Source organism: Sceloporus occidentalis, unplaced genomic scaffold (assembly GCF_023333645.1).
Source record: "Sceloporus occidentalis isolate IW3139 unplaced genomic scaffold, rSceOcc1.0.p SCAF_129, whole genome shotgun sequence".
Lineage (NCBI taxonomy): Eukaryota > Metazoa > Chordata > Lepidosauria > Squamata > Phrynosomatidae > Sceloporus > Sceloporus occidentalis.
In genome coordinates, this window is record NW_028317109.1 from 2,576,741 (window position 1) to 2,602,132 (window position 25,392).

At 48.0% G+C, this 25,392-nt stretch overlaps 1 protein-coding gene across 1 annotated transcript in view; it reads left to right on the plus strand.

The window, feature by feature from the left end:
- LOC149281686 (BRISC and BRCA1-A complex member 2) overlaps nt 1-25,392 on the plus strand; it is a 47,004-nt gene that overhangs the window by 8,577 nt on the left and 13,035 nt on the right. Inside the window, exons 6-8 of the mRNA XM_089499073.1 lie at nt 5,278-5,387; nt 23,221-23,320; nt 24,420-24,490. Of these exons, the coding sequence (XP_089355199.1) occupies nt 5,278-5,387; nt 23,221-23,320; nt 24,420-24,490 (281 nt within the window). The remainder of the gene's footprint in view (nt 1-5,277; nt 5,388-23,220; nt 23,321-24,419; nt 24,491-25,392) is intronic.

The following is a 25,392-nucleotide window of genomic DNA, read 5'->3' on the forward strand; positions in this document are numbered from 1 at the left end:
GGAGCGCTCGGAAATTCCGTTACCGGACCGACCCCTAGGGACGCTCTGGAGTCGCCCCAGTTTATACCATCATCCAAACTGGGCCGACTCCAGAGGGCCCCCAGCAGGTCACTGTGAAGGCTGCAGCTATCCCAAAAACCCCTGCCAGCAGATCGGCCCCATTCGGCCCCCATCTAGTCGCCCGTTTCTCCTGCTGTAAAGACTCAAACCTTAATCAGTCGTTGGTCTCGTCTTCAGGAGCCGTATGTCTATCCCATGTGTGTTTAATACCCTTGCTGTATTACCCTCTACCACCTCTGCTGTGAGACTGTTCCACTTATCTACCACACTTATTAAAATAAAGCTTTCTTATGTGATATCTAAACTTTTAGATGAAATGACTAAATATAGGAATTGGCACCTTAATCCCAAATTCATGGTTTTCTTAGTTGTGTGTGTGTGTGTGTGTGTGTGTGTGTATGCGGTTTAAGTTCTGTTGAGGAATGTAAGTGTCCTCTCAGCCCCGGCGGATGAGTCGGGTGTCGCTGTGTCGCTGTCAACAGGATAGCATTAGAGTGATTTATAAGCCACATTATTTAGGGATAATTACCACCCCCACCTGCCTTCAGCCTCTGTGACATGTACATGGCAAACAATAGAGGAGGAGGAGGTTCGGGGGGGGGGGGGGGGTGTTTGGTCTTTGCTTTTCATGGTTTGCTGATCAACCCAAGGAAAATTTCCACTCCAAATCTTATCCGAGTCTCTTTCTGGCAGCAGAGAGCTGAGTATTTTGGGTGACTTTCCGAGCTCAAACCCCACACTGAGCTGATGCTTTATGGCGATGCTAATGAAGTCCATTCCTTCATAGACTTTCATTAGTCAGAGAGTCCAGCTGGGTGATTAAGACTGAGCCATTCTATTGTTCCCCACAGGCAGTATGATAAGGAGTCGGGGGTGTTTAGTAGATTTGGGCTCAGACAGAGCGAGAATCATACAAACGGCTGATATGCGACGAGCCCTGCTTTCGGGGGGGGGGGGGCACTGACCTATTTCAGAGCCTTATGTCCCCAAAAGTGATTCTCACACGGTTGCGATTGCATTATTGCGTGGTTTTTTTTCTTGTTTTTGTGTCTGCGATGCCTTTTTAAATCAGTTGGGGGGGGGGGGGGGATTAACCAGAAACCTTTATATTTTTCTTTTTAAGTGGATTTTATCCCTATTTACGCAGATTGAAAGAAATAAACTGATTTTGCTTTTTTTTTTTCCCCTCTTCTGCTCTTCTCTGTTTTCCGAAGCTTTTAACCCGGATTATAATTTTTTTAGTATATGACGTATACATGTTCAGCCCTTAGTGAATTCCGCGGCGGAGTGAAAGTCTGTTATCCGCATCGTCGCCGTTAAGTGAAGGGCTGATTCCAAAGCAAACATCGCCTTTCGTATTACGCCGGGATCGAGGAGTGTCATTAATCCGCCGCTCTAAGAGCCTCCTTTTGTCCCAAAGTATTCGCTTTCAGCCGAACAAACAACCTCTCTGGGCGTTCGCGGCCGGCGCGTCCCGACAGGACGTATTAATGATTAAACGGCCCCCGACGGACCCTTCTGGCCTCGCATGTAACGATCGCCTGCGTCGGATTAAAACATTAATAACATCGTTCTTCCCTTTAAACGGATTTCTTTGAAAATCATTTTGGGACGCGGTTAATTCCGTGTTCTGGGATGCGCCGTATCCCCGGGAAACGCTATATATTTATATATATCCGTAGAGATCGTTATAAAATAGCGTAATAGGAAGGCACCTGCCCCCCCCCCCCTCTTTTTAGCTACAACCAGAAGCCATTTTTTTGTTTGCCTCTCTTGCCCCGGCTTGTGGGCATTAAGAACGATGTTAGCCAAGTGTTTGGGGCTATTGTGTGACCGGACCACCAGGTGGGCTCTCCTTGCCCGGTTCCAGGAAGCCCACCGCGGCGTGTGCTCCGCGCCGTTCTGCGCATTAATAGTGAATTCGTCTCCGTTTTTGGGGGTAAATCGGTTGCAGTGACCCCAAAGTGTGACTTTGATCGCCGTTTCTGGACAGCAGAGGGGATTTCATTATTTGGAATTCTCACCCGTTAACGGCGGTTGAAACGTTAATGGGGGTTGGGGGGGGGGCTGCAGATGAAAGCAGTAAGTCAGGGGTGATTAACCCTTTGATCGCCAGAAGATGTCTATGCACTAAAACTCTGAGTGCTTGTGAGTTGGTGAGAGTTTGGAGTCAGTAAAGAAAAAAGAAAAAAGAGGTCAAGTCACGGATTCGTTAACCTGTGAATTACCGGCGGGTTACGAATTAACCTTGCAAACCCCCCCCCCCCCCGCATTAAATCATTGTCAGTTAGACCATCTCTATCGGTAACATGGGGTGGCGCATGGGCTTCTCTTTTTGATGGAATGCGGCTATGGGGGGGGGAGACGGTGCCTGGACGGGCTCGTAAAAGGGGCACCGGGTAGTGGCGGGCAACGGGTGGGTGCCAGCCGTGTCTGTAAAGTGTTATTACAAGATGATGTGACTGTTTCTGGACGCAGCGGCGCCCCCGTACTGTGTGAGACCGGCGCGGGGAAGGGGGCAGGTGTGCGCGAGAGCGGCGGCGATCGCTGAAGACCCTGCTTGGAATATAAGGTTTTCTCGATCGTTTTATTAGGAGGAGTAAAGTGTAACGTCTCCCGGGGGAAGGATCTCCGCGTTCCCCGCACCCGGCGGTGTCTGTATGTTCTGTATGTTCTGTTCTGTATGTTCTGTATGTTCTGTTCTGTATGTTCTGTATCTGTAAGGACAGATTTTTTTGCCCGCGCTAGACGTGCACTTTGGCCGCGAGTTTATAGCGTTAGACAGAAGAGACGGCTCTGTTATCAGCTAAACTCGTAGGAGACACGGAGGAGGAAACGATTATCCTTGTATGACCCCGGTCTGGCCCGGTAGCTCGATTGTCACCGGGAAGCTCAATGTGCGTCTGTTCTGAGGTTTGGGGGGGATTTACTTTGTTAAAATTGCCTACAGTTTGGGATTTTGTCGCCAATTGTAAATAATAATAAGGAAGCGATCGATTTCCCGACCTCAAGTTCTCCCCAATCCCCCTCCCTCTGAACCAATCAACAATAACCAACAACATGAGAAAGATAACTTAATGGGGAGGAATAATCAGTCTGAAGGTTATTACACTTTAGCCATCGGACGGCTATGACGGCCGGGCAGATGTCGGCATGAAAGCGGCCAGCGGCAGCCCCCCCCTCCAGTAAGCCTGCCGGTCGGGTTATCGCTGCCGGGTCTCGTTCCGTCCGCGCGTTTCGCCGTCTGCTCATCGCATTACAGTTCACGGGGAGGCCGGCTGCCTTCTGGGGCTCGTGCCGGCAGCTGACAGACATTTTTCTGCCGTTCTCTCATCTCATATTTGCGAGGATTTGAAGCCTTTGGGAATGCGCGGAACGCCAAAAAAATGAATAATCGTCTAAGCGCTCCGTATTCCTGATCCGGAACATGGATGTTATAAAAGCGACATCAGTGGCCCCGGCAGACGACCGATAATATAATATCTTATACCGGCACCATTACTCCATACACGTCATGCTCTGCGTTATACCGGGCCTTGTCTGCTGTATAGATCGGTAAAGAATCTGGTTTTGATCCATACCCTCGCTGGACGTTTCGCCTGCACTCTGTATAGATCCATACACTTGTCATACATGACAGACGAGTCCACTTTACCTGACCTTGCTGATATGATGCAATGTTTCTTAAGAGTCATTTGTAGTAACCTTTGTGTAGCTTTCAAAGGGTACACTGGATATATGGTGGTGGATAAGTGGAACAGCCTCCCAGCAGGAGTGTTAGAGGGTAATACAGCGAGGGGATTAAACATGTGTGGAATGGACATACAGCTGAGAACACGTCTCTGTTACTCCAAAGCAGGCACTGATAGGTTGTTGCCGTAGAAACGTGTTGCTTTTATGTAATTAAACCTCCAAATGAGAGAATGACAGATCTGCAAGTGTTTTGTCTGTGCGGATTAACGTCTTTAATACGTTTATTGGAAGAATCAGCTTGGTCCTTCTTACCGGCGGAGACGCTTCCCGGGCCGACCCTTCATGCTCGGTGGGGGTCAAAGGTCAAATGTTCAGCTTTTTTTTTTGCAGATTCCCTTTAGTGAATATTCCCTCTTATCATTATCCCAACCTCAAACAACTTAACATCTATACAGTAATATAACCCCCCCCAGTGCTGTATACAGTAATATAACCCCCCCAGTGCTGTATACAGTAATATAACCCCCCCGGGCGCTGTATACAGTAATATAACCCCCCCGGGCGCTGTATACAGTAATATAACCCCCCCAGTGCTGTATACAGTAATATAACCCCCCCCAGTGCTGTATACAGTAATATAACCCCCCCGGGCGCTGTATACAGTAATATAACCCCCCCCAGTGCTGTATACAGTAATATAACCCCCCCCGGGCGCTGTATACAGTAATATAACCCCCCCGGGCGCTGTATACAGTAATAACCCCCCCAGTGCTATATACAGTAATATAACCCCCCCGGGCGCTGTATACAGTAATAACCCCCCCCAGTGCTATATACAGTAATATAACCCCCCCGGGCGCTGTATACAGTAATATAACCCCCCCGGGCGCTGTATACAGTAATATAACCCCCCCCAGGCGCTGTATACAGTAATATAACCCCCCCTGGGCGCTGTATACAGTAATATAACCCCCCCGGGCGCTGTATACAGTAATATAACCCCCAGTGCTATATACAGTAATATAACCCCCCCGGGCGCTGTATACAGTAATATAACCCCCCCGGGCGCTGTATACAGTAATATGACCCCCCCTGGTGCTGTATACAGTAAAATAACCCCCCCCAGGCGCTGTATACAGTAATATAATCCCCCCGGGCGCTGTATACAGTAATAACCCCCACACTGTGCTGATGCTTTATCGCAATGCTAATGAAGTCCGTTCCTCCATAGACTTCCATTAGTCAGGCCAAGTGGGTGATAAAGACTGAGCCATTCTATTCCCCACAGGCAGTATGATAAGGAGTCGCGGTGTTTAGTAGATCGGGGATCAGATAACAGAGCGAGAATCATACAAACGGCTGATATGCAGCTGCCTGAAAACTTTATATTTTGGGGCAAAAACTACAACTGGGATAAAAAAAGCTTATTTTTGTTCTAGACAAAAAAACTGAGATCCGCTGTAACATTCAGCAACAGTTCTGGAATCTGCATTTATGAAGATGTGCCGTTCTCTCTGTGTTTAGGACTCCAACGAGGATCCGGGGGAAGACGTCGCTCTCCTCTCCGTCAGTTTCGAGGATGCCGAAGCCACTCAGATTTTCCCCAAACTCTACCTGTCGCCCCGAATAGAGCAGTAAGTGCCCTCGTTTCTACACCAAACCTGTGTGAATGATCCGTGTTTCTGCTGCCCCCGCAGAGCCGTAACTTTACAGATACATTCCTGTACTGTGCAAAAGAGAGCCTCACGTTAACGGTTATACACGCAAGGCACCAAACCCCTATACCGCTCTCTCTTCCCATGATGCCCCCTCTCTCCTCCCCTGATGCCCCTCTCTCCTCCCCTGATGCCCCTCTCTCCTACCCTGATGCCCCTCTCTCCTACCCTGATGCCTCTTTTCTAGGAGGTCTGAATGTTTGCTGGGTATGAGGGTATCACAGGGGTCTCAAGTCCTATCTGTTAATTGGTCAAAAATATCCAGAAAAATGTCTTGTAAACCCCACCCCCTGCCATGCTTCTAAGCCCCCCCCCCCCCGTAATACAAAAAAAGTGGTCCCTCTGGCCATTTGTTAGGAGGTATGGGTTGAAAGCCAGCGCCTGCCCGTTTCTCGTCCTGGTGCGCCCCCGCGCGTTTCACGGCCCCTGCTGCGCCCTCGCACGTTTCGTGGCCCGGTGTGCCTGCGCAGTGTGAATGCTGCGTGCCTTTCTGCGGGTTTAGAGGTCTGTGGGGCAGATGCTATTTTTTTTATTTGGAAAAACTTCAACAATAAAAAAAAAAAAGAGGAAACAGCTTGAAACGCAGCGGTTACTTAATCAGGGAGAGGAATCTGATCTGTTATAGTGGGATAGCAGCGAGTCTTCTCCCATAACTCCCAATAGTCATGGTTTCCTCAGAACAGTCCCCATGTCCTTGATGGCTGCCCTACTGTCCTGCTTTTGCGGAAAGTTGGGAGGATGGACCAGCAGAGGAGATCCTCTGATCTCCCCCGACCTTCCTAAAGAGGCGTAAAAGCAAAATATCTTCTTGATGCTGTCACCTGTGTTCAAGCAGGGATTCGATCTGTGATATAGCGCTGATAAAATCACCATTTGGGATTCTCAGATCTAATTAAATTAGATGTGAATACAGCCGGATCCAGACTGTGTGGCCCCGAGAATCTGCCCACTCGGCCTGAGACTGGGGTAAAAACCTTGAGAATCTGCCCATTCACCCTGAGACTGGGGTAAAAACCCTGAGAATCAGAAAACCAGACGCAGGAGTGGAGAGCCCCGGGGTAGCTCCAGGTGTGTCCCCCGTGTACGCGGCCCCTCAGGGCTGTTCCTGCTTGTATCGGATGGATTATACGTTCAGAGAATGAGGTCATGTTTGTGTAGATGGATACCAAGGGAGAGGCCGGTGCCTGTCAATCCACCCGCCTCCAAAACAAAACCAGCAGAACCCCCAACACCTGACATGGGCAGAGGGGTGTGGTTAGTGACAGGGGCGGCGCTTTACCCAGAGTTTGTGCCCTATTGAGGGGTATTTGTGTAACTGAGTGGGACATTTAGAAGAAGAATAATGGGCAGGACGTACCGGTACGTCCATAGGGGATTCTTGAGATGCTTTTTTTGGACGTACCGGTACGTCCGGAGGGGACTGAAGGGGTTAAATATTCTTTTGGAAGTATTTTGGCTGAAAGTTTCTAGAATTGAGTATTATCTTGTTCATTCCCTGTCCGGTCTCCCTTCTCTCGCCACCTTTTATATAGAACCAATCAGCAACTTTACAACAGGTGAGAGAGAGCCATAACTGGCGGCTTCCCTGGGTAGCCTAAGCAGAGCTCTACATTTTGGGGGGGAGTGGCATACTGCACACAGGGGTGGGGCTTGCCCCTGACAGCCTTAAGTGGGTGGGGAATGGGTGTGACCGAAGCAATGGACCCGGAGACGTCGCAGGCACGGCGATAAACGGGAGCTCGGAACAGGTCGCTCTCGGACCGGCGTGTAAACAATCCCAGCGCCCCGGGGTAACCCATCGCCCTCGGCATCCCTTTGCCAGCCTTCTTGTGTGTTTTGTTTTTTTTATATCAGTTTACAGGGAATAGTTTGTGCAAAATTAACCATTTCAGCCAGTAGAGAAGTCTGTCTGCCCCATTTACCCCCCCAGCCCAGAAACCTACGATGGATAAACATGGAGTTTGCTCGGTTACACCCAGCAATAAAGTCGCTATCAGTTATTTTGCTGATAATGGCTTCTTATTTTAGCAAGCGGAAAAAAATAAAAAAGAGAGGGAAAGAAAACACTTGAACGTGGCTTCAGGGATGCGGCGACCTTGTGAATGTGCTCGGTGCTGCGCGTCCTTCACATAGCGAGCCTGTATTTACGTGTCCTTGGATGAACCGAACCAACGCACACCGACGCTTGTTTGCAGAAGCTCTCCTGAGATTCTCTGCTATTTCTAGGACCAACGCGCTGGCCTGTGATACATACAGAATGTAAAGCAGGGAAAGGTTCCTTAACCCTTCTGCTGCCGCACGTTACTCATGTCAAGTACCTACCTAAAAAAGCTGATTTTCGTCTGGAAGTCACAACAGTCTTTTTTTTTTTCCACCTTCTTACGCGACCCTGTAGGGCATTCCCTAAGAAGATGGGACCTCTGAGGTGTCTTCTGCAGATTAAAAGTACAAGCTCTATCTTCTATTGGACCAATAAACCTATCGGAACAGCCTCCCAGCAGAAGTGGTAGAGGGTAATACAGTGAGGGTATTAAACATGCATGGGATAGACATACGGCTCCTGAATCTAAGACGAGACCAACGACTGATTAAGGTTTGAGTCTTTACAGCAGGTATCTAAAATAAATGCCCCGCGGAGGGCCGCAATTTCTAGTTGGCTCCGTGGCTCCCCTCCCCCGCAGACGTGATTCCGCGCGGCCCAGGAACATGAGCGCTCTTAAGGTCATCCGATTGAAGTTTAAGCACATTGAATGGTCTTGGCTCTGCCTTTCATGCTCTGCACACGCAGATCAAAGATAAACCACAAGAGATGCATTCTTTCCATTCATCCCCAAGCAGCGTAAATGGAGATAATAACTAAACGCAGAGTCTGGCGGAGCCTCCGCCGACCCCGACTACTTCTGCGGGATTTGGGGAGGTAATTGTATGATAAATATTGTCATGCTTGGGGGATATATGCTGGGAATAAACATACAGACGTTCGCATGAGACCATCTGGAAGAACACGGCTGGCGTTGGAGCTTTATGGAGACAGCCCTGTCAGCGAGGCCTTCGGGGTCCGAGACGTGCTATCCTCCCAGTCTGGGACGGGTTCCAGAAATGGTTTCTGTGTCTCCGAATTTGAAAGAAAGGGAAAAAAAAAAAAAAAAAAAAGTCCACTCAGCATTTTTTAATTCTTTGTCCTACATGCAGGGAAGCGCGAAGCGCCACTCCTTAAAACCTTCCTCCTTTTTATATCGGCTGGGAGCTTCCACAAAGATTTCTTCTATTATCCCGAAGATTCCAGAACAGAGATCAGCGCCTGTTACACAAACAGGACGCTCACCAAGCGCTTGCCTTTTGGCATTTTGTTCATGTTTTGATTATTTTTCCCGCATAGGTTCAGCAATAAACCACACCTTGTAGCTTCATTCTTACACCCTACACGCACTTACACACCTATGTTAAGATGTACACTTTCTCACATACACTTATGCGTGCACACCCGTGCTCACACGCTTTCACATCCACATCCATGCTCACACGCTTACACATCCATGCTCACACGCTTACACATCCATGCTTACACATGCACATCCATTCTCACACGCTTACACATCCATGCTCACACGCTTACACATGCAGATCCATGCTCACACGCTTACACGTCCATGCATTCATACTCCCTCGCTCAACTTCAACCACCTCAACCACAGCTTTCCCTCCGGCTGTGAGCAGCCTCTCGTTTACCCACGGGGTCGCGTAACCCTGCGTACCGCGATCCCTTTTTTCTTAAAAGCTAACCAGTCTTTGGTCTTGTCTTATATGGAGGACGTCCTTATATTTATCCAATGGCGTCCTGTATAATATATAATATAATAATCCCTAGGGGTCCCCGCGTCCCACCAGGCAGAGGGTTTTGTTTCCGGTCCCCGCGTCCCACCAGGCAGAGGGTTTTGTTTCCGGTCAGTCCGGCCGCGGTGACCTCCGATCGGAGACCGCGCGTGTTTTTGCAGCGTTTAGTTGCCGGGAAATCCCTGCAAAACCCCAGACAAAGCCCCCAGTGTGCGGAGCGGGGTCTGCCGGCACAACAGCCGTCATTTACTGGAAGAAGCCGCGTCTGGCCCGGGACGGGAGGCAGACCCGCCTTTGTAGCCGGAGTGCCTTTGTTTAGTGTATTCTGGGACCCGCCGGCCCCGAATGGGTTAATTATTTGGCAGACGGGGGTTCCTGGGAGGATCCGGCTCCGCTGTTACACGGGATGCTTGCCCAGGCTGCGGTTCCTAAAGAGTTAAAAAGGCTGCCCTCTGAAAGTTACATTCTTTCATGTTTTTTTCGGGCACACAAAAAAAAAAAGTAATAATGCCAGGAAAAAAAAACAAAAAAACTATCCAGTGAAATTCATAGCTCATTTTTTTTTTTTTTTTAAAGCACCAACGTATTCCGTAGTGCTGTACAATACGGGGACCCTGCCCGTGAGCTTACAATCTAGCCTCATGACACCTTCGCACACAGCTCCTGGCAAGAGTGGTGGGCTCCTGAGACCCCCGCTCGCGGGCTGAATGGACCATGTGATCGGTGTCTTATTTTATGGCTTTGCTGTTGCAGCCGACTCCTATAAACAGTCTGTATATCGCTGACTGGAGCCAGATTTTTTTTTTACAGCAGTGTTTCTTTGGTGTTTTTAAACCAAGTTACCATGGTAACCAGCGTTCCTAAGCAACGCACAATATTAATTTTATGTTTCGAGAATACAGCCTGTTCTGTTCCTCACAAAAAAAACTATTTACTTGTAGAATAAAATGAGTTTTGTTTTACCTTCTGATGCCTTCTGATCGGGGGCAACAGGCTGAGAACATTCACATACAGCAACACACACTGCCTTTCAAAAGTTTGGGGTCACTCAGCTGTTTTCATGGAAAACAAGGACATTTCTGTCTGTAACGTAATTACAAAAAGGGTTCTAACCATCAATTATCCTTTTATACTTAAACTTGGATCAGCGAACACAACGTAACACAGGAGTGATGGGAGTAATAAAAGGCCCTTGGAACACAGGAGTGATGGGAGTGATAAAAGGCCCTTGGAACACAGGAGTGATGGGAGTGATAAAGGGCCATTGGAACACAGGAGTGATGGGAGTGATAAAGGGCCATTGGAACACAGGAGTGATGGGAGTCATAAAAGGCCCTTGGAACACAGGAGTGATGGGAGTGATAAAGGGCCATTGGAACACAGGAGTGATGGGAGTGATAAAGGGCCATTGGAACACAGGAGTGATGGGAGTCATAAAAGGCCCTTGGAACACAGGAGTGATGGGAGTGATAAAGGGCCATTGGAGCACTGGAGTGATGGGAGTGATAAAGGGCCATTGGAACACAGGAGTGATGGGAGTGATAAAGGGCCATTAGAACACAGGAGTGATGGGAGTGATAAAGGGCCATTGGAACACAGGAGTGATGGGAGTGATAAAAGGCCCTTGGAACACAGGAGTGATGGGAGTGATAAAGGACCATTGGAGCACTGGAGTGATGGGAGTGATAAAGGGCCATTGGAACACAGGAGTGATGGGAGTGATAAAGGGCCATTGGAACACAGGAGTGATGGGAGTCATAAAAGGCCCTTGGAACACAGGAGTGATGGGAGTGATAAAGGGCCATTGGAGCACTGGAGTGATGGGAGTGATAAAGGGCCATTGGAACACAGGAGTGATGGGAGTGATAAAGGGCCATTGGAACACAGGAGTGATGGGAGTGATAAAGGGCCATTGGAACACAGGAGTGATGGGAGTGATAAAGGGCCATTGGAACACAGGAGTGATGGGAGTGATAAAGGGCCATTGGAACACAGGAGTGATGGGAGTGATAAAAGGCCCTTGGAACACAGGAGTGATGGGAGTGATAAAGGGTCTCTGTACACCTATGAGGAGCTTCCATTAAAAATCAGCCTTTTCCAGCTACAATAGTCCTTTACAACATTAACCCCGACTGCACTGGATTTCTGATCTATTTTATGATAAAAACCTTTTAGATTGTAAGCTCCCTTGAGCAGGCCCCCCTTCTGTAAATCCAAATTATGTAATGTGCTACTTATGTGCTATTAACTCATTGTACAGCGCTCCGGAATATGATAGCGCTATACAAATCATTATAGTGCATCCAATGACATTTCACATCACTGAATAACTGCTTGAAGCAGCCAATGAGTGGCAAGAAAGTTCTCTTTTTGACGTCAATGGGGGGCATTTTCCCTGCATAGGGGGAAAGTTAGACCTCAAGGGGCAGATCATGAAACTTTAAAGGGGGCACTCGGCTGTCATGTACATTAAAGCTGCCGTGATGGCTGGTGTGACCCTTTCAGTGTCATGGAGGGTGGGGAGTTTTTAAACATCCCTTTGGGGGTATTTGGGAATAAATGATTAGGGGGAGCGAACTATTCATAAAATATTACACAGTGACATCACATAAACGTGTCACGCAATTGTCATGTCATCGACTGAATTTTGTAGGCAATGTGAGTTTTGGGGAACTTCACTTTTTAATTACTTGACTTTCTAAATGTCTAATTTAGCTGGCTTTCTCGCCCCAATGTATAGCTCGGTGCGGTATCAGCCCCCTGGTCCGAGACTGGATCCACTGCAGGATTCCTTTTTTATCTAATATACCAAAATTAACCCGCCGGCCTGTGATGTAATAGAATATTTTTTTCCCCTTTGAAGATCGCAAAAGCCGTTCTCCAAACTGAGATAAGACCTCCAGGAACTCGTGTGTGAAATCTGATTAAACGCCACACGCTACGTAGGTCAGAAACGGATGAATTTGCATTTCTCAGATGACATCATCATGTTTGTTTACTAAAACGCTCTTAAAACCTCTATTCTCCAGTTCCTGGCAGTTGGCCGTGTCTCTGCGTTCGATTGCATGATAAAGTGTTTTTTTTCACGTAGTGAGGTTTTATTAAAAACTCCTATTTTGCAGAATCCTGTAGAATGGTGGCCCGGCGACCGTTTACATAACATTTATTTATATGGCGCCAGCATGTTCCGTAGCGCACATATCTGTCTACAGAACCCCTAAAAAGAACATTTGATCCTTCTCTGCGATGGCAAACACTTGGCATCATGGGAGTTCCTGTTGGTTGTGAGGTCACTATGACATCACAGGATATAGCAGGAAACTCAACCTGCTGGCTACGGGACCTGCAGCAAATTCACTAAGGAGATTTCCAGGGCTCCACAAATTCTTGTTATTTCACGTATGACTGATAGTAGCTTTTTTTGAAATGATTCTTTTTTATGTTAGTGATTGAATGTTTTTCGCTCGCCGAGGCCTCGCTGCCCTGAGGCCGGAAAGCCTCGCAGGCTGTAAATATTTGTCTACTTATACAATTATTTGACTTATTGGAAGGACCGTGTGGGAATATTACAGACAGAACCCCTTCCCGAGGGAACCTCAACGAGCCAGATATGGAAACCAGATCGGCCCCCGTCTAGTCGCGCGTTTCTCTTGCTGTAAAGACTCAAACTTTAATCAGTCGTTGGTCTCGTCTTAGATTCAGGAGCCGTATGTCTATCCCATGCATGTATTACCGTCTACCACTTCTGCCGGCAGGCTGCTCCACCTAAACACTACAGTGCAATGTAGCCTTCAAACAAACCCAGCATGTTTCAGTCTGATGAGTCAAAGTCTGCTCGCTCGGCTGTGTTTCCTGTTAATTAACAGCCCTGACTTTCAGTAGAAGGAAATTACCGTTTTAACCCTTTAATCCACGAATGTCCATTGTGATTTCCCACGAATTGGCTGCATGCAACATCTTGGAAGCATTAATCAGCAACTTATTATCCAGCGTTTCCCCAAAACAGAACGATGATGTCAGAACCACTTTACTGGTCTCAAAGTATCTTTATTTGCTTTATTATACTTTTCTGAATAGATGGTTACGTTCGTGTTACATTTTATTCAATCCTTAGAGAATAATATCGATAATCAGATTGATTATTCCACCCCATTGTTATCGCTCGCCCCTATTGTTAAGTTACCGGTTGTTGTTGGTTGGTTGACGCAACCAATCGGTGACAGCTAAACACTCCCATTAAAATCAAAGAGAGCACTTGCTGTGTATGAGGGGGCCGACTAAAAGCATTTGGGGGGGTGTCTACAGAATCCCCCCTCCCCCCGTGCGGCAATCAGTGCGTACGATAGCTGGAGTGTCCCTTTAACGTCCCAAAAAGTTCCGGAAAGTTCTGCGGATTTTTGCGTCACTAAAGTAATGTAAATACCCAGCAATGAAACGAATTCACCTCGTGTCACGTCACGCACCTAAAATATCCGCCGGGGAGGCGCATGTCTGCCATCCGGCGGTTTCGGTGTCTAGAGACACGGGGCGAAGGTGCTTATTTAAGCTGGTTTCCAAGTTTTGCGCGTCCGCAGCAAGCCCGCCCGATCCAGCGGCACGCAGGGAGCGGCACAGACCGGGGCGCCCAGCCCTGCCGCAAAGCTCTTAATAACCTTTCCCTTATGAGCCTCCTCCCCGCCGGTCTCCGGGATTAACCGTTTCATTGAAGAGCCTCAGCGGAACCACCTACGTCAACTCATTCGACCTGCTTGCCCTCCACGTCGTTCTCTCTTACGCTAAAGCCAGCCGCGCTCTAGAACTGGAACCGCCATTTACCTAGAGCTTATTCTTCTTTAAAGGGCAACTGTATCCATGGCAACGCTTAGCAATAGTAATTGGAATCGTGGCTCTTTTTCGAGATATTGTTGAAAAAGGTCACCTTTTGGAAGCTGAGCGATGGTGTGTTGAGCGTTGGGACTGCCCCGGGCCCGGGGCATTAAACTGCCCCTTTAATCAGAGCCTCGGGTTGAGTGCCGGCGTTGCCCCTCTCTTTTGAGTCGGTGGTGACAGTAAACCCCTGTATGACCCGCTCCAGGTGGCTCTCCCACCCGTGGCTGTCACCGGGGGCAGATTATAGAGGCGTGCCGTGTTATTGGAGACGCGCAGATTACTTTATCAATCAGCCCTCCAAATATTTACACACGGAAAGCTTTTTTTAATATGTTTGGTTGCTTTGTTGTGTACTTTAGATTAAAAGCTCATTATGTTCCAAATAATAGTAACGATGAATATGTTTTGTTAAGGTGTGTATTTGGCATCAGGGTGCAAACGTGACATCACGCTGTGTCCCGACCCATTTTGCTAGTGGCGCCATGACATCACAGGCTTCACTCACCATTTAGGGTTGCTTGTGACATCACAGTCTTTGCAGACTGAAAATGGGTTCTTCGATGTATGAGCTCATCAGCAGAACTAAAGCACCCCAAATCCTCCCAGCCTTTTCAATGGCCAAAGGGGTGTGGTCAGGGGCGGAGTGTACGCAACTTCTTATGTGGCTTTGTGCCCTATTGCTGGGTATTTGTTTAACTGAGTGGGGCATTTAGAAGAAGAATAATGGGGTTTATTCACCCCGTTTAATTTATAAAGCCGTTTCCTGCTGTTTCTATACACATTATCGGGGCTTTTAGGGCCGTAGAACCCTGCGATCCCCTCATACCCCGCAAACATTCTGACCTCCTAGAAAAGAGGGGCATCAGGGGAGGAGAGAGGGGGCATCAGGGGAGAAAAGAAGGGAACAGGTATTTGGGGCACAAAGAGTGACTGGCCAAACTAAAGAGGGACACACGGGAGGAATGATCCATGAGACAGAGAAAAAGCTTCTTGCAATTTTATTTCAATGCATTTTCTACATTTTATTTGGCCTTAGAGTGAATTTGGTGTTTAAATCCAATATAAGTTGGACTATACAATGCATGCGGCCTGGGGAAGCCACTAATTTTATCCCAGGATCTTGCCTGCGCAGGAACGTTTGTCATCTATTATCATATTTTATTAAACCCAGTAATTGATTCTAACAACAAGTGCCCATAATAACCATTTTTATCAGTCAGTACCGCTAATAGCCTCTTGTATCATATATATCTTGTATAGCCCATCATATACCTTAAGTTAGTTCAATTAATTAGCCTTGAAATGTAAATGTAGCTCAGGCTTAAAAGGAGTTCTGGGCCCTCGTTTAGGGAGTTATTTTTAACAACCAAGATGCCGGATTGTTGACTAATGCAGTTTTTAAAATAAATTATCACCAAGGTTTTTCAATTAGCCGTTTAAAGAGTTATATACTCAAACGTATATCGGTGAATGAGACAGAGGAGAAAAAGCAGAGGATAGACGAGTAAAAGGAGTGAAGAGGAAAAGGATATGGGGAAAAGAGGAGAGAGGGGAAAGTACAAAAATAGAGGATATATGAGTGAAGAGAGACGAAAAAAGGGAAGAGAGATGGAGGACAGAACCGTGAATTTAGTGAAAGAAGAGAGAATGAGAAACGAGTGAAAGAAGGGAGGGAAAGGAATGAAGAAAATAGGCATGGAGAAGAGCAAAAGACAAGAGGGAAAGAGAAAACCCCTTTAAGTGTCTGGGAGTGATAACTATTAGACCTGCGTTGTGAATAGGTGTAAGAGTAATGATCGTGGATAATATGGGATGTGAATATAATATTCTTGATTTATAATCCTGAATAAGAAAGCATTAATTCCTTGCGGGGCACAATAGTGAATGAGTGATGCTGCGCTGTACGCGATAGTGAATGAGGATGCCATGCCGTGCGCGATAGTGAATGAGGATGCCGTGCTGTGCGCGATAGTGAATGAGGATGCCGTGCTGTGCGCGATAGTGAATGAGGATGCCGCGCTGTGCGTGATAGTGAATGAGGATGCGGCGCTGTGCGCGATAGTGAATGAGGATGCAGCGCTGTGTGCTATAATGAATGAAGATGCCGCGCTGTGTGCGATTCTCGCCGGCCGGCCCTGTTTTTGTCTCTGTTGGGCATCAGACTTGGAAAGTACTTTCTATTCCACGCTGTCTATTTTTTAGAAGGAAGGGCACGTCGGGGAAAGCACAGCGAGGAAGTTTCTCCCCTCCCTGCTCCTGTCTCCGGGCAGTAACCGAGATGGATGGGGCTCTCGACAGCCTGCCCCGTCTGCCAAATGCGTGACATAACGTACGTTTACAGCGCTGGTTACTGCTGGCAAACACTTTTATTGTTGTTGCTCTTGGCAACAGCCAAGATGGCCTGAGATAACAGTCCTGTTTTCTTCCAAGTCCCGGAAACTCTCTCCCGTTGACTGATCGGGACCTGTTTTTAACCCTTCGTACTCGACGGGCCATGAAAAAAAGAACTGTCAGTCATCACAACGGCTGAAAATGGACCAAAATCGCACTCTCCCCATCTGACCTTTCTCCCGGCCGGCCGCATTCAAAGGGCAGACTCATGGTTTCCTCTGCTTGTTTCTTTCATTATTTTCCGATAATCTTTATACAGGGGAACCTTTATGACTCCCCAAGTATTCACCCTTTAATCGCTGAAGGTGACAACCAATTACATTCCTTATGTCTGGAGCTAGATATTCTAAATAAAGTCACCTGTTCCAAAGCAGGGGTTCCAGCTGTGAATATAGCAGGGAGCGGCGAACGCTTGCGTATTTATAAAAAAAAACAAAAAAAAACAGTGATTGCTGCCACTTTAACCCCGGCCTTGTAGTCCATTCATAAAAAGAAGCCAGCCAGCCAGCCAGCCATCTCAATGCTGTATTAACCCCTTAAAGGCGGTCCCAAAACCCATTGAGAACAATGCATTTTGAGCCTGTACATATGCGGGCTTTGTCATTAAGGGGTTAAAACATTTATTTGCACCAATAAAAAAGAAAATGTATGCATTTTGTGTTTAACTATCGCTGCACCAGCGTTGAGGCGTAGCGCTGCGCGTTATCGGGAGCCGGCCGTCCTCTGCCCCGGGTTTATTGACATAGTTGGGTGGGATGCTCTTGACCCAGGGCGGAGGGTCTGCGGGCCGCTCGTGGTAAGCTTTCAGCGGAGCTGCGCATGTCCCAAGGCCAGCCGTTCCACCTCGGCGTTCCTTTAAGCCCGGGATTTTTCTATTTTGTTATTTTGTTGTTCATTATAACACCCACATCCTCGGTATGTTTGCGTTAGCGTTTTGCCCGATCACGGGCTGTTCCTGCTATCCCTGTCTTACATTGTGATCAACAACAAACATGCACCGAGTCATTTCAGGTCATGGTAAAGCAGAACATTTTCCTTAAAGACCCAGCAATTAGCTTTTGAATTTTAATTCCAGGAGAAGCTGTCGAGAATTCAAAGAAGGTATTTCAAATGCAGGATCTGTAGATATTAACCTATAATAACGGAATTTAAAGGACAAACGCTGTACTTTTTCTATTTTTTTTACATTTTATTTTATTTATTACCGTATTTGCTCGATTCTAAGACGAGTTTTTTTCAGAGCATATGCTCTGAAAAATACCCCTAGTCTTATATTCAAGGTCGTCCTCTCTGGCATTCGGTGGACGCCTGTGCGCTGAGACAATCTCCGCTGCTACACGGGACTTCCGCCGGGGCTTCTATGACGGAGCGCTGGCGTGACGTCACCTTTTGGTGCTCAGTCATAGAAGCCCCGGCAGCAGTGGAGGTTGTCTACGCGCATCCCGCAGACGTCTCCCGGCTGCACCCACTTAACGCCAGGGAGTATGGAGCACGGGGGAGAAGTCTAGGGATGCATTGGTAAGTCGGGGGGGGCATATTGGGGGGGAATAAGGCATATCAGGGAGGCAGATTGGCAAATAGGGGGGCAGAGTGGCATATCAGGCAGGCAGAGTGGCATATAGGGCGGAGTAAGGCATATCGCGGTGGGCAGAGGGATATAAGGCATATCTAGGGGCAGAATAGCAGGCCATGGGGCACATGTGCATAACTTGGGGGCAGGTTGGCAAATAAAAGGAAGTAAAAATGAAAAATGCATTTTTCTCAATAATAGTTTTTATTACATATGAAAAAATAGTCTACATGTGAATTAATAATCCTATAGGGCAGTCTTATATTCAGGCTTTTTCTTTTTCTAAATTAAAATTCAAAGATTACTTTTTTAGAATGAAGGTGTCAGCCCGGTCCCTTCCTGCGCATGCTGTGCCCGCTTTAAACAATTTCCACCAGCTTCCCAGCCGTGTCTTTGGCAGTTCCCGGACCTTCTCACGGGTAAAGTCCACGCCTCACATTTCTGCTAGCCGCGGGTTGCTGCCTCTCGTTGCGGGCGTGCGCGGAATGAGGGTAAACAAAGATATCGATACCGTGTCTTTTATCAGCCATCAGATAATTTCGGAACACAGAGATAAGTCTGGCGCTCTCGGCCGCAGGTGGAGGGGAGCGCCAGCCGGTTCTTCACGCCCTTCCGGGTTCCCTTTTTCTTGTGTTCCATTTCATTGGGTTTGTTTAGAGAAAGTCGTTCCGCGCCAGCATGTTCTCGACGTTTCAGTGGAACCAAAAAAGAAAGGTTTGATCCGCGGCTCGGGTGACCTACGAAGAAAGTTGTGTTGTGACAGCTGTGACTGTTATTTGAACTGCTTTATTTGAATGCCTCAATGGGAAAAGAAGAAAGGGCCGCATAGGTATATTATCTGCGGATACAAACTTACATGCAGTTATTCTTTGTTCCACGGCCTGTGGTTTCCTTGTGGCTCATGGGCAGCAAGGAGTTGGCGTCGGGACCTGAAAGACCAAGTCCGACCCATCTTCCTTCAGTCTCGTAATAAGACTCTTTGTACAGTAGAACATTCCTAATCTGGCTGAGGTTCAGGTTCTTCTGACTGTTAAAGTCCGTTGACCGCTACCTGTCCCATACCCACGCCCGGCGCCCACCCTCCACTGGCCATTTCCAGTCATAGTCGATTTCTATTTAATCCCGAGTCAGCGAGGGACTTCTTGGCCAAATCAGAGCCAGATCTTCCAGACAAGGAGGATTCTCTGATCAAGAGGGACGGAATACGGAGGAAAATGACCTCTTCCCTGCGGAGAGATGAATAAACGTAACTTTGGCAGCCTGAACCGTAATGAAGGAAGAAAGAGGGGCGAAGAAGGAGTTCCTCAGGAATGAGTTCTCCGTGCATTCCAACACAATTCCAGAAGAATAATTCTATCAGGAAAGAAAAGCTTTTGAAGTGGCCGCTACCAGCTTTCAGTCAAGTATCGCAATTACCTTCGTGGCTCAATCTCTGAGACTATGGCTCTGGTAGATGATTCGGTAGCCAAGGCAGCTAGAGATACATTTTGTGTCCAAGATTCTAGTTGTTAGATTGGATCTACTTTATCTCCTCAGATGAGGCTAAGAATGATGGCTGCCATGCCACCTTTAGTCATTACTGCAAGGCATGGCTTTATGTCTAGAAGCTGGTTGGACGATCGTGGCTGTAAATCTTATCTCCTGGCCCTTCCCACCGGTCATTATTAGAAACAGCACAAGAAACAGTTGCCCCGGAGAAAGAATCTTCCAAAGTTGCCACCGTCCAGAAATCAGCAGCCCACAGAAATAGCAAACTTAAAAATAAAGACTTAGACCTGACCAGACCAACCTCAACCTCGATCCAACCTTCACGTGAACAGACCAACTGTCATGAGTCCCCACCAAAGGATATACAAGGACTTAGACATTCTCCAGCGGGGTCCCCAGGAATCCACTCTTTTCTTTCTCCTGTTTTATGGTTTTAAGATCACTACATGGGATTGTTTAGTTTTTGCTCATTCGAGGTGTGCGATCGTTACTACCCATAATTATCCTAAAAGGAGTGTATCAGGTCTGAAATGTCATATAATGGCTAATCTTCCGACACACGACTCGGCGGCAAGCCCATTACCCGCAGCACCCAGAAAACGTGACATCAGCACGGTCCCCTGACTTCAGGATTGCATCATCTCATGACTCACGTGGGCTTTACACAGAACCCCTAATTATTTTGACATCACGTCCATATGTTGTTCCCCTCTCCGCCGAAACATATTTGCTCTCTGAGTCAAGGAAGGATCCGTGCCCAGGTTTATATATAAGGACGAGAAGGAAACGGCACTCGATCCGGGGGGGTTGCGAGGACGACGCTCATTCTGGAGGAACGTTAAACAAGGCGGTTATACGTTGAGGACCTCCTCGTACCTTCTTACAGCCAGCGATCCAGAGGATGTTGAGTTCCTCCTACATATTTTGTAACATCCGCCAATAGGCAGTTGTGGTAGACCACTTAAAAGATCCTCTACTCTTACATTAAGGAGATTTCCTGCAACTTCCTTCACCCCCCCCAAAATATACATTTTTATTCCCCATTTTTAATAAAATTCTAAATACGGAGCTGGAATGAAAATAGCCGGGGATTACTTCTGTCTGGATTCCAAGAGCAGATATTAAGTATCACCTAGGTCTGATAACCCAAAGATTTGCGTGTTAGGACCCCCAGGCGAAGCTTATGGCGGGTTGGCTTTGGGGCGTAAGGGACGCGAGGTGAAAGTATTGAGAAGGCAGGGAGGGACTCGGCTCGCTGGCAGGAAACGTTCTACGTGAACCTGCTTGTCGGCTGCCAAATTCGAAGGTGCCGGGCCAAAAATTGTCAGACCTAATTTGTTTTAATATCGTTGGCAGTCGTCGTAACGCTGTGTAATATCAGACACGAGGAGTACGAGTAACCGACTCAACGTTACCAAATAAAAAAAGTATCGCGGCCGATCAGATTAAATACACGGGAAGTATACAATGTATCGCTATAAGGAAATGAATGTAATAATGATACTAATAGCGGGGGCCGTCGTAAACACGTTTCACGCGGGTCGGACCTGGAGTCTCGGGGTAAAGCCCTACTTCAGCCGGAGACTCCGAGGCGAGCCCAGAAGACTTCCCGGAATATAATTTAGCTTTAGATGGATTCCGGTGGCATTCGTGGGAACAGAATCCCCGATTGGGGGCTTTCCGCTGGAGATGGGGGCCGGCGGATGATAAAATTATTTGGGCTGTTTGTTATAGGTGAAGGAGCAGGAGGTATACAACGTATCAGTGAAATGAACTGGCCGGTGGGGTGCGTTATAATAATATAATCGTAAATACATGAAAAAGACATTTAATGTCCTCACCCCTCCCCCGCAGATTCCAGAGGAATCCCAGAGAAGTTCCCAGGTATGAAGATAATTTACCTGCGGTCTCTAGAGGAGGGGCAGGCGCTAACATTCCTCATGGGAGGACACTCACCGGCGTCTGGGAAGGACACTCACCGGGGTCCGCGGCGGGCTTTCACGAGGGTCTGCGACGGACACTTAATGATGTTCTGCAGACATTGTCTCGGACATTTTGCCGGCCCCTGCCTGAAGTTGGTTCCGGTGCCATTTGTGAAGACACCGAGAAATGGGGGCAGAAGCCTCAGTTGGGGGGCCGCCTCCAAAGACCGGGGCTCTGCTAAACGAGACCGCCGAAAGTCTCCGCGCCGGCCGCCCACCCGAAGGGAATACAGAACGGAACGCATTGTACGTCCGAACCGGCACTTTAACTTAACGCGCATTCCGTCGCACGCGCTGCAGAGTGTTTTATCGCACCCACGCCGTGTTCTACATTTCCATCGAATACAATTCGCATAAACCCCTCATCTTTAAAGGGGGGGGGGAGCACTTCAGAAGAATTTGACTTCTTCTCTCTATTATTCTTCTCAGCCAAACATAGGAAACTTTCACCCAACAAACCACAACAGCAGAGATCTTCCCGGAAACGAGCGCTGAGCGGGCAGAACACAGCCCCCCCCCCACCGTATTTTCTGAACACTTTATCAATCGGCATAAATCATGGAGGGAGGCTCCGGGAAATGGATTGCGGGAAATGTCCTCGGCGGGCCCGGCGTGATGTCACAGCTCGAAAATATAAATCGCAATAACGCCTGTAAATGAATCATAATATTTGTGATATAATTATAAGCCCGCATCCTGGGACCGCGATGCCTCCGTGTTTTGCTAGTGACATGGACAGCCTCCCAGCAGAGGTGGTAGAGGGTAATACGGTGAGGGTGTTAAACATGCATGGGATAGACATACGGCTCCTGAATCTAAGACGAGACCCAACGACTGATTAAGGTTTGAGTCTTTACAGCAGGAGAAACGGGCGGCTAGACGGGGGCCGGATAGGGGCCGGCGGGTTCTTGGTGTCTTTTAAAAATAAATGTCTGTTTAACTGAAAAACAGGTCATTGAGGCAAAGTGTCTGCGGATGAGCGGGGCGCGTGGGGCGAGTGCGACGTGTTTGTATTCTGTTGTTATGCTGAGTAACAAATGTTCGAACTTTAATGACCCGAAGAGTCTGCTTCATTCACTCGCTTCGAACGCGGAGAGAAATATTTATCCGTCCTGCCAAACGTTTCTCATTTATTTAAATGCTTCCTTTTCTTAATGTCTGCGGGATGAAGTCAGATAAGGAGAGAAATTCGGCCCCCATCCGGCCCCCGTCTAGTTGCCCGTTTCTCCTGCTGTAAAGACTCAAACCTTAATCAGTCGTTGGTCTCCTCTTAGATTCAGGAGCCGTATGTCTATCCCATGCATGTTTAATACCCCCACTGTATTACCCTCTGCCCCTTCTGCTGGGAGGCAGTTCCACTTATCTACTATCTTCTCAGTAAATTAAAGCTCCCTTACAGTCCATCTCAACCTCTGACTCGTTAAGATTTGACGTACTCTTCGGTTGAGTTTGGCCTTGTGGCCCGTTAAGTTACCTGTTTCCTATTGTTAAGTTGCTGGTTGTAGTTGATTGGTTCAATTACCCTTTGTACGAAAAGAGGGCGGGGCTTAACAGGGAATTGATTGTCGGCTGTCTGCTCCCGCTGCGTGAATTTAATGAATTTATTGTGTATTCTCAGTGCCCTCGGAGGATCCTCAGCGCTTCATATACCAGCATTTCCTGGCGGCGGATGCCTTATAGACTACGTCCCTCAGGTCTGCCAGCTGCTAACAAATAAGGTTAGTAGATTTTTTTGAATGAATACAGATATAACGAAGCTGAACAGGCTGCTAAGATCCATCAGGCGGGTGCCAGGCAGCTCCAACATACGTCTCGGTACCTGAGTCGAAGAAGCTGCAGCCGCCCTGCTGCCAGCATAAATAAATCACTGTGATTTTCCTCCCCTGCTGCCAGCCGACACCAAACGGAGGGGGGGGGGGCAGGGATCAGTTCTCATGGAAAAACCTGAAACAAACTTTGGCAGAAAGAGAGAGAGAGAGACGGGAATGAGATGAATTCATCTACTGGTCTGTTACTCATTAGGGGACTCTTGCCTCGGACCGGGCAGGTCTCTCGATTTAACCCTACATTTTACCCGTGGAATGTGTTTACAGGCCGAGATGAATACTATATATGTATTAGAACCCCCCATGTATCCAATGGGAGCAGACATCCTAGCATCCTGTTCTCAGGACCTGTATGAGTATTCTTCCCCACTAAGTTATTTCTCCCCTATTGTTAAGTTGCTGATTGTTGTTGATTGGTTCAGGCAGCCCTTTGTAAGGAGGAAGGCGGGACATTGATTGTATGATAGTTCCGCTCTCTTTCCCCAAAAATCTTAGCAACCGTCTTTCATTCCTCCGCTTCTCTGCGGTGTCAGCTCCATTTACCAGGCCTTCCGGTACGCTTCTGCAAAAGGGTGGAGCCTCCAGGCACACCCTCTCCCCCGATTGGAGAAACAGGGAGAGGCTGCCACGTGGTGCGCGTCGTGGCTCCGCCCTTTTGGGGGAAGTCCTCCAAGAAGCCAGAATAATGCAGACGGAATTGCGGAGAAAGAGAAGCAGCTCTGGCTTTTTGGAGTCCTTCCGCAAAAGGGCGGAGCCACAGTGAGGACAGCCTCTCTCCGTCCAATCAGGGGAGAGGGTGTGCCGGAGGCTTGCTAAATACATTCTCCTTTCTTCTCTTTAAATGTTCCTTTTTCGGGTTAATCTTTTTAGTGTTGGAGCCGCGTTTGGAACTAAAGGGTCTAATTCAGAACAAAGAGCGATACGCCACCCTGTTTTATTAGCGTGGTCCTGGGCTATCGGGGGTCTCATTCTGGGTCTGCAAAAATTTCAGGTGCAGTATGTGATCCAGGGGTACCACAAGAGACGGGAATACATCGCTGCCTTCCTGAGTCACTTTGGAACGTAAGTCGAGTACACTCACATAAATGAGAGGGTGGTGGATAAGTGGAACAGCCTCCCAGCAGAGGCGGTAGAGGGCAATACAGCAAGGGTATTAAACATGCATGGGATAGAAATACGGCTCCTGAATCTAAGACGAGGCCAACGACTGATTAAGGTTTGAGTCTTTACAGCAGAAGAAATGGGCGACGGGGGCCGGATGGGGCCGATCTGTGGCAGATTCTGAAACATCAGAAATGAAATTATTTCCTGCCTTTTATTTCTTCCGGTATATATTCGGTTCTTTTTCCACTAGAAAGCATAATCCTTTTGAACCGGTCTAATTATCTTCAGCATGTATCTGGTTAAAAGATTATCGAAGGCTGAATGACCTCCACTTTCCGAGCGGTAGTTGCATCGAGTAGCGGATCCGCCCCCCAGCTGGAGAGCTGCTATAATATGCGAGTCGGCCTGTTTTGAATTAACGAGAAGCCTCCGAGCCACTAGCGGCCGATCCGCGGGATTGTGGCCCCGTCACCCGTCTCCGGCTGCAGGGCAATAAACAGCGAGCTGCGCGAACGTCGGCCGGGCGATGGCTGCAGAGCGTTACCCCCCCCGCGAAACACGCAGCTCTAATAACACGCAGCTCTAATAACACGCAGCTCTAATAACACGCAGCTCTAATAACACGCAGCTCTAATAACACGCAGCTCTAATAACACGCTGTGGGTGGGATCCGGCGCAAGCAAACCATCTGCGAGAAAATTAGTCCTTCACTGGCTGCGCGTCACGGAACCAAAGCCGTCCAGAACACCTCCTGACGCTGAGAGAAACGCGCAGTAATCTCATCACAAATGCCATATGTGCTGCATTTATACATCATCCCTGCCAAGTGTCCCGAGAATCGCTGGGTTTTTATTTAATTT